The 17,405-nt window shown below is 34.7% G+C and overlaps 1 protein-coding gene across 3 annotated transcripts in view; it reads right to left on the bottom strand.

Annotated features, from left to right (window-relative positions):
* LOC122631811 (dual specificity protein phosphatase 10) overlaps nucleotides 1–17,405 on the bottom strand; it is a 44,415-nt gene that overhangs the window by 17,172 nt on the left and 9,838 nt on the right. For 2 of the 3 annotated variants that reach the window (XM_043817931.1, XM_043817930.1), the window contains exon 4: nucleotides 12,203–13,228. In XM_043817931.1, coding sequence (XP_043673866.1) covers nucleotides 12,203–13,228 — 1,026 coding nt within the window. Of the gene's footprint in view, nucleotides 1–12,202; nucleotides 13,229–16,828 lie in introns of all 3 variants that reach the window. The other variant, XM_043817932.1, reaches the window with a different exon arrangement.

Raw genomic sequence — 17,405 nt, 5'->3', positions numbered from 1 at the left:
ATATATATATATATACATATACTTGTACACACAAGTTACAACCAAGAATGCTAATGTCTTTACTTGCACCTGAACCAATGATTAACTAACGCGAGCTTTACTCTCGTGTTTCTATTTTATATTCCACTTTATAACACTTGTATTACTTACTTTTTCTTGATTTTCTTCTTATAAATATGACAAGGCTTCTACGTGAAACTACTTTTCACTTAACTGAAAGATCGCAAAGAAATCATTCGCAAAATCGTTCGTCATTCCCTTCAAGAATATTCATTTCAAAGCTGTTGTTATTATTTTTTCTTTCCACGTGACAAGAATTAGTAGTTGTTCGATGATTCATCCTTCTCTCATTAATAAAAATCGAAAGAAGCATCGAGAGCGTGATACGATTAGTACTTTTCCTCTCACGTCTTTCCTCTTCTTTTCCTTCTTCTTATTCTTCTCGATTCCGAAAAGATGACGGTACCATCGTTAAATCCCTACATTATATTCATTAATTTTTGCGAAGATAATAATCCTATAAAGACGGGAGATATGGAGAAGCTATCTCGATAGTATAGCTAACGAATTTGGGTCCCATTCAGTCGGTGACCTCACTTTTCTCACAGATATTTACCAGATATCGAAGCTGCCTTTTGCTTTTAGAGCCGATACACGTCGATACACGCCGATGCTAATTTACTTCCAAGTCAAACAAGCAAGAGAATATGCGAGAAGTTGCGTTAATCTTCGTATCTTTTCATTTAAATAAGACAAAAAGACGCGTTTGAATTTCTTTCTCCATGATTTCCTTTCATCACGAATTTGTCGAGAGAATTTATGACGAATTTATTCGAGTGAAAGTCTTTCTTTTCGATCTATCGGTATTTTTCAAATTCGACTTTGATATGATATGATATAATATAATATAACATAATATAATGTAATATAATATATATATATATATATAATAAAATTTATTTTTTCCGAGTTCTTGTATAAAAATTTAATCATTCGAAAAATAATGATAGATATATACTCTACTCGATAGAAGAAGTTTCTGTTCCGCTCTGATTATTCTACTTTCGCTCGATACCAATCAAAATGTCCACCGTATTGCACGTCAGAAAATTTTTATTTATTACGATATAGAAAAAAGATGTATTATATATAATATATATCATCGAGTATTATATATCATCGCGTATTATATATCATCAAAAAAAACTTTTGCTATGCTTGATTAAGATCAATGAATCTTCATATTTTTTTGATCGTTTCTTATCGATTTTCTCGTTGAATTCGACAATTATTTGGATTCAGAAACAAGTGAATAGAAGTGAACGACACGGTGACGACGACAATACAACGACAGCGATGACGGACTCGAGGAGGCCGCGGTGAGTCAGAGAGAAAGTAAGCAACCGAGGCATTCGTGATTCGACGCTTTGACGACCCAGAAGAACTAACTCGGGAAGGAAGGCGAGATTAGAAACGGCACGAGAGTCCACAAGCTTGCAATTTCTTCGCATTGTTTCAGTTTCGTGTTTGATTTCTTTATACTTTTTATTTTCAATAATAACAATAATATATTATTATGATATATAATATAACAATAATATATATATATATTTGTATATGGGAATAAATATCATTCGAACGCGTTCAGCCCCATGTATTTCCCCCTCTTTTATTTACTTTTATTACCAGTGTTAAACATACGCTGTGAGATAGCTGCTCCTCTATGGCAATCATTTTTCTATGAATCACGTTATAATTATCCATTGTTGAGAAACCATCACATATTTTTGAGGAATCCTCTTCTCTCTCTCTCTCTCTCTCTCTCTCTCTCTCTCTCTCTTTTCTTTCTTTTAATTTTTTTCTTCATCATGTGTTATCTCACACGTTTTTGTCCTTTTCTCAATTTTTTCGATAAATACTAACTTAATTGTGACTAAGATATCGTTCTGTGTAAGTCACGTAGAGAAGAAGTTTCGATGAGAATTTCAAGAATTTCTAACGATTATTATATATATATATATATATATATATATATTATCTGCATACGTATTGTTAAGTTAATATAGACATTTTGTTTGATATCGATTTTTCCTTCTATATTTTTTAATCGTATTTTTTCGTATTTACAATGACGTATGCATGTCGATAAAAATAATTTGTTCGATCGTCAAAAATCAATAAGAGTCATTGATGGTAGGAACGTATAATCGATCGATCAATCGATCTACTTTTGCAGCAACTTTTTTTTTTGATCGAGTTGAGTTCGCAAATATTTGAACATTACGAAGAAGAGAGAAGAGTAGCGGTCAATATCGAACGACGCATAACGCTAACAGATAATTGTGAGCAATGAAAAGTGCGTGCGTGACTCACGTAGCAATAATCGAACAAGTAAGTTAACAATATCGGATTTTTCAAGGAACCGTAATCCACTTTATGTCATGGTTCATGCATTGGAATCACGTATACACGTCATCTGTTTTATCGATGTGTTCCTTTACTTAAAATTTTTTCTGTTATGAAATTACGAAATCAAACAATGCGATTGGTTGATCATGTTCTTCGAGATCTTTGTTACTTAATAAGTTTAATATTTTTAATTATAATCAATTTTGCAGGCTAATTTAAAACGTTTTTAAGATTTTCATTATTTTTAATATTAAAGAGAAACATAAGGAGAAATATACTTTTTAATAAGAGTTTAATATCAACATATAACAATAAATTATTCATATATCTTTTATTTAAAAAATGTATACGATTCTCAAATTGTTAAGAAAGAGAGAAGAAGAAAAAGGATGAGTTTGAAAAAATAAATGACACTAATTGATGCAAACGGTTGGATGATAGACACAACCCTAACTTATTGTCGTATGACGGCTGTGTTTTATAGGCGTAAAAATGGTTCAGCTCTTCTTTATGTTTGAGAAAGATTGATATAGGATGACGAAGATATCTTTGAACGATTAATATAACGATTGAATCTTTTACTATTAATTTTATATTTTTTTACGACAGATAAACGTTTTTAAAATTCAATAAAATTTATTAAATTCAATCGAATTCAATCAAATCGATTTTCCGTTTGTTAAACAAAATGAAAGAATTCTTAATTCGAAAATAATATAGGTATGTAGATAGAGAAGAGAATCGGCTAAATGAGAATAAAAATTCTTGTTAGCTTGACTGAATGCCCATGGGATATACCATTTCATAAGAGAAGGGCACCATCGAAGCAAATTGAAAATTGAAAAATCGTAGAAGTGTGAAGAGCTCGTCATAGTCGTGGGATTGATGGGTCAAAGAAGCTGCAGTAAAAAAGAAAGAGAGCGAGAGAGAAAAAAGGAATTTAATGAATTAGTCATCGCTTTTTGAGAGGTTGAGAGTAGTAAAAGGGAGAGGGGGTGGGTGGTTGAGTTTAGGGGGTGGTGATGTCGCATTTTGCCTTTGTGAGCTTTTCTCTAGCCCTAAGAGGCCAAAGGAGAATCGAAAAAGGGGATAGCAACGGATACCCCCACTTTTCTGTCTGATCGAATAAGGGTGGTGAAGGTGGTTTGCGTCGTAGAGCGCATCTGGATCAGCTGTCGATGACGACGATTATTATATATGAGTCACCCGCTAGAGCTCGGTTTAAAGTGTATCAATGACTAACGTGTCCGGCACACGCTGCGAGTCCTACCCCCTACATCCCTCTCTCTCTCTCTCTCGCGATACGAAAGTACAGAGTTCCCTTTGATTCTCACATAGCACCTTCTCTTTGCTCCTCTCCGCTGGCCTCTTTCGCAGACATCAACGTTACTACTCGGGCTGCAACCCTCGTTCCGCCCCTCAAAAATGGCCCTAATTCAAGGGCTTATTCACCGATGGCAACGATGAATGCGTATGACGTGTACGCGCTTCATCTTCCATTCTCTTCTCACTTGAACTCAATGTAATTCTCTCTCTCTCTCTCTCTCTCTCTCTCTCTCTCTCTCTCTCTCTCTCTCGCTTTCTTTTCGATGAATGATTTATGCAACATACGTTCGCGAGAGCCTTTCTATTGGCTCTTCTCGTCTTTTCCAACTATGAGCTGTCTGGTATAAAGCCCTTCTGGATTACGCTGTTAAAGTGCATCCAAATTGATCAGATCGAACCGGTCGTGAACGCTAAACATTTACCAATCAGATTTATTCAAACTACTATATCGACGTAAGTATGTGACTGCATTAAGAGATTATGTTTTCTCTTTGAACGGACCGATAAAAAAACGACACGTACGAGGATGTTCGAATGATTGTAGAATGATCATAAAAAAGTTGCTGGATGAATCCAATGAATGGTGATACGTATGTACGTATATATGTACGTAAATATGTACGTGCGTCGGCGTGTTCGTTGAATGAAAAGTTTCGGTCTAGTGATAACCGTCGGTCAGCTAAGTTCGTCGACGTAATGCAATTTGCATGAATTACATTATTCGTTCTCGGGACATAACGCGGCTCCCTCTCTATGTACATGTACAGTATAAATATAGGTATACATTACGTACTATACATAAATGCATACATTTCTATACACATACACATAAACATATATACATATATATAGACAGTACGAGGCACGCAAAAGTTGTAAGATGTACACGTAACGACGTTTTGTTCTCCGACGAGAAAATAGGAAAGAGAATCGTAAGAATTAAGAGGTTGCGATGCCTGAAAATAAGACATGTTTTATTGTTTGATGCGCTCATTATACGTCTTCTTCTTTTAATTAATTCTTTTAATAAATTCTTTTAATTAATTTTTCGTAAGTCGATACTTTCGTCTTTTTAATAGCTACCGTCGACACCGACTTTGATCAATCATTGGAACTGACAGATTCGTATTAGATACTTTCTCTCTCTCTCTCTCTCTCTCTCTCCCCCCGCACTCTTTTTCTCTTTCTTTTCCCGGGACATCTTCATTTTTCTCTATTTCCAACTTTTTTTTCTGCAATATTATATTGTTGAACTTTCAACTATGACCTACGATAAGAAATCCATTTTATGACTCACGATTTGTACGTACACAATATATATAAACATGTAGATGTTGTTTTCTCAATTGATACGATAAGCAATAGTTTGGTACGAATATAATATCAATAGAACAATAGTATGATACGATTACAATATCGAGGAAAACGAGTGTTTTTATCAAAAGTAATATAGCTTCACTTATTTTTCTTTCGATATATGTATTTCATGGTTTGCATTTGAATATATTTAAAAATATTCTTAAACGTTAATAAAATTGTTTTATATTTTTAAGATTACAAATAGGCTTCATTTTATTATATGTCCATTTTTATAGATATTCTTAAAATGAAACTGCGGATAGAGCCTCAGAAACCACAGAAAAAAAAGAAAGAAATAATATATGCAATTCCATTTAAGAGGCAAATTTCTTTTAACTAGCCCATAAGGATGTCTGTGTGTGTATTGTATTGTATCGTATTATATGAAATATAAAAAAGAAACATTCGTTTGAACCTGAAACTAGCTTTGACTAATCTATTTTCTCAAAGTTGGACTTGTACCATATCAAAGAAAAAAAAGGAAAGAAACGTCTCATTTCTACAAAAATATTTCTCAATTTAAGCAAGAATGATAATAATTATCAAATACGTCTTAATAAAATTCGGTTGATATTATATAATAAATAAATATAGAAAAAATGAATACGATAAATCTGTGATAGGAGAATGTATGTTCTTTCGATTTTTTTTTGCTGCGATAATCACATTTTAGGAAGAACGGTGACATGAGGAGAGATCGAAATTGAAAGCATCTGTGGGTGTTCGTAAACGATTCTGGCATATTCAAGTGGTAGTTCGCGTCGTTGAGTACTTTGGCATCGACTGGGACGGTCGCTTCATTGGCCCCGCCACATTACTACTCTTTTATCCGACGTGTATACTAAAACGGATGAGTCATCGTGTATGTTAACCCCACAATGTGTTTACACTGGCTAAACGTACGAACGGCCGTATGTCAAAATCACGGTTGCATAACGCATCTCCTCTCTGTCTCTCTGTGTTTATCCTTCAGTATCCATCTATCTTTATCTCATTCACTCTCCTTTTTTTCCTTTTTCTATCGGAAATTTAGACGTGACTCAGAGAACGAGAAACGCGAATTACGAGTTGGCTGTCGCTTTGACCTTAACGTTAGTTAGTAATAGATGCATTTTTCAAAGCATTCAGAACACAAATGAATCTTTCCAAAAATAATGACGGTTTAAAATAATGCATGTATAACAAAAATAGGAATCTCTGATGTTATGTTATTATTATTTCAATGTTAATTCGTGCGAAGGTTTTTCTGATGTTGCGAAAAAATCCTTTTCTACGATTATACTTCAAAATGAATCTATAACGAGGAAATTTTACTAAGGCTCCTCATTCTTTTATTTATAATTCGGCTCCTTAGCTCCATTTATTTACAATTCATTTATACATATATATTGCTATGTAAATTTTTATTTCTTTTTTTATTTTTATTTGTTTAAATTTGTTTTTTTAATATTTTATTATTCTTTTATTTCTTTTTATTTTTTTAACGCAAAATTGACGAAGAAAAAAAAGGGACGAGAATCTTAGAATTTGTTGTAAGTTAATCCTCTATAAAGCAATGTAATTTTGAAATCACATTTTCATACATACGCATTTTGTAAGTTTGAATACTTTAATTTAATTAGCCTAGATTATTATTAAATGCAGATATATTTAACTGCATTAATTCTGTTAGTTTATATTCAAAGATATTAATATTCGATAAGTACAAATTACATTAAGTATAAATATAATTATCTAATTTTTATATAGATATTATATTAGATTAGAAAGCAAAAAAATTGGAATTAGAGAGAATTAGAGAGAATTAAAACATAGAGATATAGAAAATCCTACAATAGAACATTAAGATTCGATTAGATTTCTCGATCTAATGAATAGTATGAAAGAAAAAAGAGAAAGTAGATGAGCGACACATGGGATGTGAGGTGTGCGCGAGCTATCGCTTATTATTATTTTCTTTGTTCGTTCGTAATTTTCCTTTTGACGTTTGAACGGTATCTCGAACGATATTTCGAACGATGTCATCGAAGAGAGAAGTAGAAGCGTGCTAAACGAAGATCTCTTGCATAACAGCATCAATACGACTCTCGACTCGAATCGTTCGTTTTCTTCTTCTTTTATCTACTCTCGTTGCCACTACTATGTACTGCTCTTATTGCTACTACTGCTGTTGCTACTGTTGCTAGATATACTATTATTTGCTATTTGGAGATATCTCGCGTTCTCGAAATGGCAGCAAGCCTGGCGCTTAGCTCATCGGTGAATTTAGCATCTTTTTCTCTCTCTTTTTATTTCTTATTTCATCTATCTTTTTCATGATTTTTGCAAAAACCAAACTCTAACATCGAAAGTCATGATCTCTTATTTTGTTTAAAGGAAGAGAGAGAGAGAGAGAGAGAGAGAGAGAGAGAGAGAGAGAGAGAGAGAGAGAGAGAGAGAGAGAAATAATTATTGAGAAAAAATAATCATTGATGAAACTACTCTAAAAGAATTTTGTTTTCATCTCACTTACGGAATACAAATAAAAATGTATGTATATTAACTTTTCCACGATTAAAATATCAATTGTTAACGATGTGACTCTTCTTCGAAATGAACTAGTTTCGACAACTTTTCACTTTTCACGACAATCATATACATGTATTAACTCTCTCGATTGATTTTTCATTGAAAAGCGCGTTTCATATGCTTGTTATAGATTGTTATTCATATTAAGATTAGAGAGTAATTGTGACACGGAAACAAAGTTCTTTTTTGAATAATAATCGCGAAAAAAGACTCTGGAATATATATTTTCATTGCTTTTCTCTCTCTCTCTCTCTCTCTCTCTCTCTGTCGAAAAAAGAAAAAGAGATACGTTGTGTGTTTCTTTCTCTCCTTTTCTTTTTTTTCTTTCGTTTTTTTGCACGGAAGTTTACGGTATAGGTCGAGCCGAAGATCGTTTATTATTCTTGTTGTAGCGGCTTTTCGCGTCGAAGTTCGGCTTAGCTCATCAGTGAATTTAGCATGACTTCTGCTCCCGTCATCGGTCGAAAAAATGTGTATCCTTCGTGATGCGTGTGCGCGTGCATGAGTTCGAACAGTCGATAACCTCCTAAGAATCACCCATTCGTCGTTTACTTTCTTTTTTACTCGCAAGATTTAACCTTCGGGGATGATGTTCGATCTTTTCTTCTCTCTTTCGTCTCATATACGAGATACGTGCTAAATAAATATATGACAACTGTATTCTTTAACTAAATATATTTGTGTGTATGCGCGCGCGCCTGTATATATACATACATATATATATATATATATATATGTATATATATATATATACACATGTACGTACGTATGTTTATAATCATACGATAGCGAACGTTCAAAGAACATTTTTTTTCACTCAGTTGTTTGAAAGTTGTACGTATTTTATAATCAGATATATAATAAATATTAATATAAATAATGCGCAAGAATATTATGAGAAAAATATAGAAATATTTCCGTTTGGAAGGGTTTAAAACATTGAATTATAAACAAATTGATATATCAATCTATCTTTTATGTTAGGTTAAAAGATACATGTGTATTCATTGTAATATATATTTTACATTAGACTTTATTCTTATAAAGAAGTATACTTTCTTGAAAAAAATGTTGGAGAAAACGTAATCATGAAAATATTTGAAATAAAATACTGTGTGTCGATTATTGACAACTTTCATGGTGTTTAACGCGTGAAAAATAACAAAAAATTTTCCGTAAAAATACGGAACAGGAAGTTCGAGATTCATTCCCGAGTTCGCCGAAAATGCGGTCAAAATATAACGATGACGATGGAGAAATGAGAAAGAAAGGGGGGGGGGGAGAGAGAGAGAGACATTGGAAACGGTCATCGACTTCTTCGTTGGCTCCGTTCTCTCGATCGTTCGCGAGCATGCGCGTCACAAAATTCGTTCTTTGGCAAACGAAAGGAAAATCGGAAATGAGATCGCGCGCATCGCGTAGCTTGGATATGTATATGTTTGTATATGTATACGTGTATGTATTCTCTTTGCTCGTGTGGTAGTAGCAAGAGCGTGTAGTGCGCAAATTCTGGCCGACTATTCGCGACGTCATCTTCGATGTGAGTCATTCCCTATGAATAGATCCCCACCTTTTGCCTCGACCGTTGCGCGCGTATACGTCGTCGCGATGACTTTAAGCACCTCTTCGCCTTTTTTTTTGTTCTTTTCATCTCTCTTCTCTCTTCCCTTCTCCCCCCTCTCTTTATTCTTCATTGAACTTCGCATATCAAAGTCAATTATATGATAAGAATTTTCGATCGTTGTGAAATTAATATCCGTTTCAGATATATTATATTTTTGTTATTTTATTATTATTAACATTTGAAAATAAATCTAAACGATAAGTGAGATAAATAAGTAGATAATACATAGAGTTTAGTCAACGATACACGGTGTTTAGCTACGAAATAAATGATTCAATGATATCTACGGAATTGGACATATTAATGATTCACGAAGTTATCTGTAATAAGATTCATCAATGATCGAAATTTAAGTATTGATCAAATATTTTGCAAATACGTAAATCATTGGCGACTTATTTCTTAGGTACTCTATAAATCATCGAATCATTTTATTCTCAGATTATTCCGTGAAAAAGATAAAAACGAATTTATTTACGCATAGATTAGTTCTGATAAATGTAAGAATGTACGATTCGTTTTAGTTTTCTTGGCGATATGAACGGAGTTCAATAAAACAACGTCAGCGATAAGCGTTGCCATTCTAATGTTCTCTTTTTTTTTTTATCAATGTATATGTATGTAATAATTCCCACACACAAGCGCGTAGTTCTCTGCCATTCTATTTTCTCGAATATCAGGAGTCACAGGTTTTCGTCGCTTCTCTCTGTCATCGACTTCTTTGTCGTAAAAGTGTAAACAGATGTCGGTAATTAACGTTGGATCTTTCCATGCAACAAAGTTTATTACTTTCGATGCCATTATCTCGTATGCTGTCTTACTTCGAATGGAAACATTTGACGGCTCCTATCCAATATTAATATCAAGCACTATTGATCAGCTATTGTATGCAAAAAATAATGCCTTTTATTGGCCATGTTTAAATAAAAATCATATCTGAAATATCAAAAATTAAAAAAAATTGCTAATATGAAAATTAAGCAAACATTATCCAATATAATGAATAATGTATACTATGATAACGAGTTACACAATTATATATTTTAGTAATTACATAAGTTGTATGCATGTGCAAATACGAGTATATTCGTGAACAGTAATTTCTTTTTCTTTTTCTTTCTATCTGTATATTTTCGAAAGATTATGAAAGAACAACGACAACGACAACGACAACAACAACAACAACAACAACAACAACAACAACAACAACAACAACAACAACAACAACAACAACGACGACGACGACGACGACGACGACGACGACGACGACGACAACAACGACAAATAATGAAAAAAATGCTACATACAATATCTCCTAGAAACAATAAATAATTATCAAGTATTTTTGTTTTTTTTTAAATTATCAATATTACATCGTGTTAATGCGATTTAAAAATAGATAGCTCTTTTGCGATAGTTTTCTATGCGATAAATTAAACTGTACAATTAACAGAGAAAAACGTTTAATAAGGAGCAAAATTGATAATGGGAAGGAACCGGTCGTCGATAAGTTTCTCGCCTACCGAGGAACCCCGTGTTCCGTCGCGCTCTAATTACTTAACGTAAAACTAACTGTGTCATCCTTGGTATTATAAAGAAAGGAAAATCTAAAGGACATTCGTTCAGGAGGAAATAAATAATGATTTTGAAATCGATTGTTTTCAAGAAAATATTATCACGAAGAGAGAACAAGTGAGGGAAAGATAGAGAAAAAAAGAGAGAGAAAGGAAAGAATGCGTTTGATTTAGTACGATACACTCTCGAAATATATTGTGTACGTTAGTCGACCATCGGTAGTTAAGAGGATTATGACCTATAATAGATGACCGAGGCGGTACACGGCTCGTAGGTGACTATCGCACGCTGTCGCCTTACCCCCATTCTATTCCTCCTTTTTCTCTTACTCTTCTTCCTACTCCCACGTTCCCTTCAACATTTTCCATTCAACTTTGTGCTAATGTTTACGCAATATCGAGCGAGTTGAATTTCGTTTAAAAGTTTACACTCCAGAGTCATCGACTAGAATAGTCTACTCTTTTATTAAATTGTTCTTTTTTATTTTTATTCTCGCGTAATGCAAAAAACCTCAATACACCTAACTGTTGCTCTCCTCCTAGTTCTATCGTAACGGAAATACTTTCATGCGTCGAGCGTTTTTCATACACGTATCACAATGTAAGAATTTCTCGGTGAATGTGTAATTAAATGAATAAATGAAACTGTTGTTAACGCGCGCATTACCTAGACGAAATTGTCCTGAGACAAAAGTTTCGTTCTTCTTGGCAACGTTCTCGATACGCGCAAAGATGGCGTGTGAAAAGGAGGATGAAAAAATAACGTAGGAAAATTTGCACACGTTAGAAAATACAGAGGCGGTGGGCAGGAATATCATGCCACTGGCATCACCGTTATTTCAGAAAGTTCGAAAATGGAGCATGGAAATTTTCATATAAATAACGAACATTCGGCTGCTATTTGTTCGTTCATTCGGTCTTTCTCGGTAAACTTCGAGGACAAAACAATTATTATTTGTAGTTTTCCCTATCCGTTTTCCAGAAAGAAGATTTTCAGATAAAATTATCCGTTTACGATGTACATATGTTCGCTCGTATAAAATCGAGATAAAGACCAAGGTCAATGGAAGCACAAAGCTCGTAATCACGGAACATTCCTCCCTAAGAATCTATTATGTCTGCACGATGTGCGAGAGTCATCGTTTCTAAGCATCCTCCGCCTATACAATTGAAAATTGTAAACTAATAGAATCATCGTTTTCCGACGATCTATAATTCCGACATCGAAAATATTTGAAAGACTTGAAAATCTTGTTTGGTACGTAACGATCATAAATGATAAAATGCAGAATAAAATGATAGAATAACTCGAGTACGCCTCGATAAGAAAAAAGTTACTTACCGAGAAGTAAGGCGGGTTCTCGATTGTCTTCAACAAGAGCAGCTAGTACCAAAAATAAGGGATGTTGAACGGGAAGGTATTCAAGCTCGGCGGTGCAATCGTCGTAAACGATGACTTCTCTGTACTGTTTTCTTCTGAGAATTTCTTTGCCTTCTCTGGCAGTGGCAAGGTCAGCCAGAGTAGCTTTGCCCAATTGCAAACGTCGTCTATTAAATCGATCGGAACAGTTTACGTTGATAGCACCTCTGATGTGATTCACGTTGTAGAGAATGAATGGCCGACAATCGAGGAGCACAGGACTGGTCGTTGAATGTTCTAAGATCCGTTGAGCCAGTTCGGTCGGTGTTATCGTACGCGTTCTTTGGAGAACCAATTGTTTTTGGAGACTGTTGCTCTCGGAGCAAGGACTTGCGGGAAGGCTAACCGTCTCCAGCTTGCAACGTTTCGAAGCTGAGAGCGGATGAAGTTGATGTTGATGGTAATGATGATGATGATGGTGATGATAGTGGTGATGATGGTAGTGACGATGTACGTCGCTCGTTATGGCTTCGTTATCAATGCTACCGGTGCCACTGCTATTGCTACCACTGCTAATGCTATTGCAGTTGATACCGCTGCTACTGGTGCTGCTGGTGCTACTAATGCTACTGGCAATGTCGGTTATTCCGCTAACGTCGGTGATGCAACTGTCGACGCTGCTGGTAGTAGAGGGACTAGGCGATACGGGCGACGTCGGCGACGAGAGGAAGCACGAGGACGTCGCCGGCGGACCTGGCTCGCTCAAACTACGATTCAAAACGAGTTTGAGATTGTCTCGCGGCCGTCCGGCCGAGACCGGCTCGCAGCACACCAAAGTCGACATCGATGTTGTTGCCTTTTTTCTCTCTTTTCCTTCTCCTTCTTCACCACCTTCTATTTCTCGTTTCTTCTGTTCTCGTTGCTGATACCGACGATCAAGAGGAAGCTCAAGTTGTTTTTGAGGTTGCCGATGATGTTGCTGATCGAGACTCCTTCCCGAAGACAATACTGAAATACCAATGGAGTTTATCGTTAAGTTCGAATGAATGTATTATTATTGATCTTATTTGTATCGAGGCAAGAACATCTGTTATCCGAGATAGGTTGGGCAAATCTTTCGCTTTTCGAGGAACAGGTGTAAGTTCGTATCTTTTGAAAGCACAAGTTGACGGAAGTAACTGTGCGACGGGATACAAACGACGGTGAGTGTCCGTAACGACGTGATAGAAAACAAAGATAAGTTCCTTGTCAAAAATGTAGCAACCTATCTCCAAATCGATATGAAATAGCAAAAAAGAAATTCTGTTCTTTTTTCAAATATTATTTACAAATATTTATTACAAAAATATTATGCATGAGCTGTCTCTCTCTCTCTCTCTCTCTCTCTCTCTCTCTCTCTATGTAGAGAAAATTCAACGTTCATTTGAAATACATGTATGTACATATGCAAATATCTCAACGACTATTGAGTCGAGCTTCCATACAGCTAATCATTTATATGGTTTCCTCGTACGTTTCCTAGCAGTAACGTAATCGCGTATACTAGGGAGGATATTCGACGCATAGATATTGACTACTATACAGAGTGGACGGTGGATTAGTCACTTAGGGTGTCTCTCGTAAATGTTTTGTTCCGTCGAATGTTAAAATGCTTCACGTATCGATGTACATAGATATGTAACTACATAAATATACATGATGTCAAGATGTATTACAGTTTCTCTCTGTCGTTTTGAACGATCGAAGTGAATAATAATACTCGATAAAAATTATAACAAAATTGCTAACATTCTGGAAACACTGTTGATTCGAATTTTTCTGATAGATGTTTCTACTTCGTCGATAAAAAAAGATGGACTTGCAATAATACAATTTTCTTCAGAGTGATTAAATATCATCTTTCGAACGACGAACAATATTCTGAAAACAATATTTTTAGTATGTATCCATGTCGTTTGTTCTGGTATGGGTCACGGTATTATCTGGGAAAATAACAATCCTCAGTAGCGTGCATCGACCTTCATCGTCCTTTCTCGAAGAGTAACAGTTCAATTATTAACACATTTAAAGTTTTCTCGAATAAGAATGATGAAGCATCTCTTTCTCGAGATAATTAATATTCTTAATAGTTCATTATTCAATTATTAATAATTTATCGATTCTTTAGTCCTTTGAAGTCGTATGTTTGGTATCGCTCAACACAGTTATAATTCAGTTTTTACCTTTTAATTAAAACAAAATTATTATTTTTAAGTACATAAAAGGAGCGTTAAAAAGACGTAACAATATTCATATAAATGAATAAATTTTTTTTTACTCAATATGGCCAGTGTCGTTCAATAAAAAATAATTCCAAATAGTATGCTATTTATATATTTAAAGCAAATACGACCACATAAAAGTTTAATTATAATTAACGTTAGAAAATGACAATAATTTTGATCGACGATGAAAATATCTAAATAAGAAGGAAAGATAAACAGATAATCAGAAGGATTTTTATGAACGGATCAAATCGTGAATCACATATTTCGATATATATAATATATATAGCGTACACCATACGGTTAAAGTAATGTGCCTGGATGAAGGACTTTTATAGACCTTATCTTTATTTCCCCTTTGCTTCTTTACAATGAAACCATCGAAACAGCAGACAACGTTGATGCTTTTTTTATACTTATTTTAAGCTTTCTCTGCCGAAAGCGAACGATAACTACCAATATTTCAATGTGTCTTTTTATAAATAGTTTCCCGATTCATCTCGCTTGTTTTTCCCGTATGATTTTACTGTTATAAAGGTTGAGTACCTTACATTCTAAGGAAATATTTTTACGATTAATGTACATACTCAAAATTAGAATACATAAAAGTGAATAAATTACGATTTTATTAAATATTTTTTCGAAATTATCTACGATTATTATTGAAAAAATCCATAACATTTAAAAAGTTATCAAAAAGTAAAATATTATTTAAAGATATGATAACATTGACTATAATCAAATGTTTTTGAAACAAATTGTCTATTAGAACTATTTGGAAAGTTTTACACTCACATCGATTGTTTTGAAATATTCAATAAAATCTTGTCTTTCGGTAGAAATCGAAAAGCTTCGTTATGTCGTTAAATCTTGTTAATTATCTACAGATAATAAATAGAAGATACGGTAAGAGCTTCATACCACTGCGGTTAGACGATTTTAATGCGCTTGGCTCGCATCTACGAGTTGCTTTCACTCTCGCTACGACGATGCCAGTCGATTATTATGCAATACGACCCACCGCCATTATTACAGGTCATTTATGAACATCTTCCAAGGTTAATAAAGTCAATCGTTCTCTTCGATACCAGTTAATTGTATCTCCTTCAAAAGTGATTATATATGTTTGCATGTATGTGTGTTTGTGTGTTTATATATACACATACCTAAATTTGAGATTTTTACTTGCACATATAAAGCTTATCATTAATAAAAATATTGATAATAAGTAATGGTTAACTTAAAGTTAAATATGCTACGTTTGTAGAGGATTGTGTTGAATGTGAAAATCAGAGTTTTTATAAAAACGACGTTGAACACCATCGACATCCATCATTCTAAAAATTACATTTAATCGTTATGAGTACAGCTCGAGCATAGAACACAATTCTAATTTGGAAGTTGGAATACGACCAACGTCTTCGACGTTACGAAAGAACCACCGTATGCCACGATGTCCTGATTTAGAAATTACGTGATCTACGAGATTTGTTCGAAGCTTTTGTTATACCTTAACCGCAAAGAAAAATTGTAAATAATCGAATCGATTAGACTTAAAAATTCAGTTATCAAATTATTCAAAGTTTTTTTACAAGGGAAATGAATCAAAGTCAAAATAGTAGTTTTGGATTTATAAAATTTCATTCGGGTTATAACGCCAAAATCTACTATTTTACTGAATGACAAATAAATTAGTAACAATAAATAATAATAGTTGATACATAGATGATAAAAGTTCACGAGAGAGAGAGAGAGAGAGAGAGAGAGAGAGAGAGAGAGAGAGAGAGAGAGAGAGCTGGGAAAGTATCAAAAATTCGTTCGTGCTTTTCGATTTTTATTTGATCGATCTAACATTTTCATATTTTTTCAGGATTATAGACGATTTCTATTTTCGTATTCGAGCACGTTATACTGACAACACATTTCTTGCCGGTTAAGAACTTGTTCCTTCAACAGTTTCCCTCGAAAAAATCAAAGGAGTGTTTTCGTGTGAACTTAATGACCTCGTGGTGACCCGAAGTGACTTTTGTGTCAATGCCGTGCCAACGGACTTGATACTATTCGTTCAAATTACACGACGACGATGACGACGACGACGACGACGACGACGACGACGACGACGACGACGACGACGACGACGACGACGACGACGACGACGACGACGACGACGACGACGAGGACGACAACGAGAATGGAGGGTTGGGGATCGTGTATAGTGACTCAGTTAACTAATATTAGAAGGTGAGGAGGCTGCTCCCTGGCCCGGTCCCTCTTTCTCTATTTCACCATCTTCTTCTAGAGCGCTGCATACTCTTTCTCTCTCTCCAGGCATACACACGTACACACACATTTATTCTGAACATAAGTAAATCTTCTTTCTCTTTTTAACCGAGAAGTTCGACGCTAGCGCCACCGAGGACACGCGGTTTCTCTTCGACTCGGTCGACTACGGCCGTCTTCGGCTGGTACGTTCTTTTCGAATGAGTAAACACAGTGGAATTCGACGCTTCGAGCGGACTTCGGCGCACAAGCTGACCGGTGCTCTCAGCCTGCGGACAGGTGTAGCGCCAGCACCTGCTGTTGTTGCTGCTGAACCTTTGTCGTCGCGAGACGACGTTCTCACCTTTTTAAAACCCTTATAAAATTTTTCGAAAAGTCCGTGATGATCATTTTGTTTAAATGATTAATAATTTATCTAACGTTCATTATAACAACGAGGAAACGTGATACTTATCGTGTCAGTATCTTCAACGTAAGAGATTGAAATTTCTTATAAATCGAAAAATTGAAATAACCACTGCCATTCGAAATGCAATATTTCGAGAAAGTTCTTCTTGAGATTACGATGCACTTGATTGATCGGTCCGTCGATCGAATGGAAATTTCGATTCTTGAAAAGTGATACTTTCTAGTTTTTTGAG

This window comes from Vespula pensylvanica, chromosome 9 (assembly GCF_014466175.1).
Source record: "Vespula pensylvanica isolate Volc-1 chromosome 9, ASM1446617v1, whole genome shotgun sequence".
NCBI lineage: Eukaryota > Metazoa > Arthropoda > Insecta > Hymenoptera > Vespidae > Vespula > Vespula pensylvanica.
This window is presented reverse-complemented; position numbering and strand designations above follow the sequence as displayed.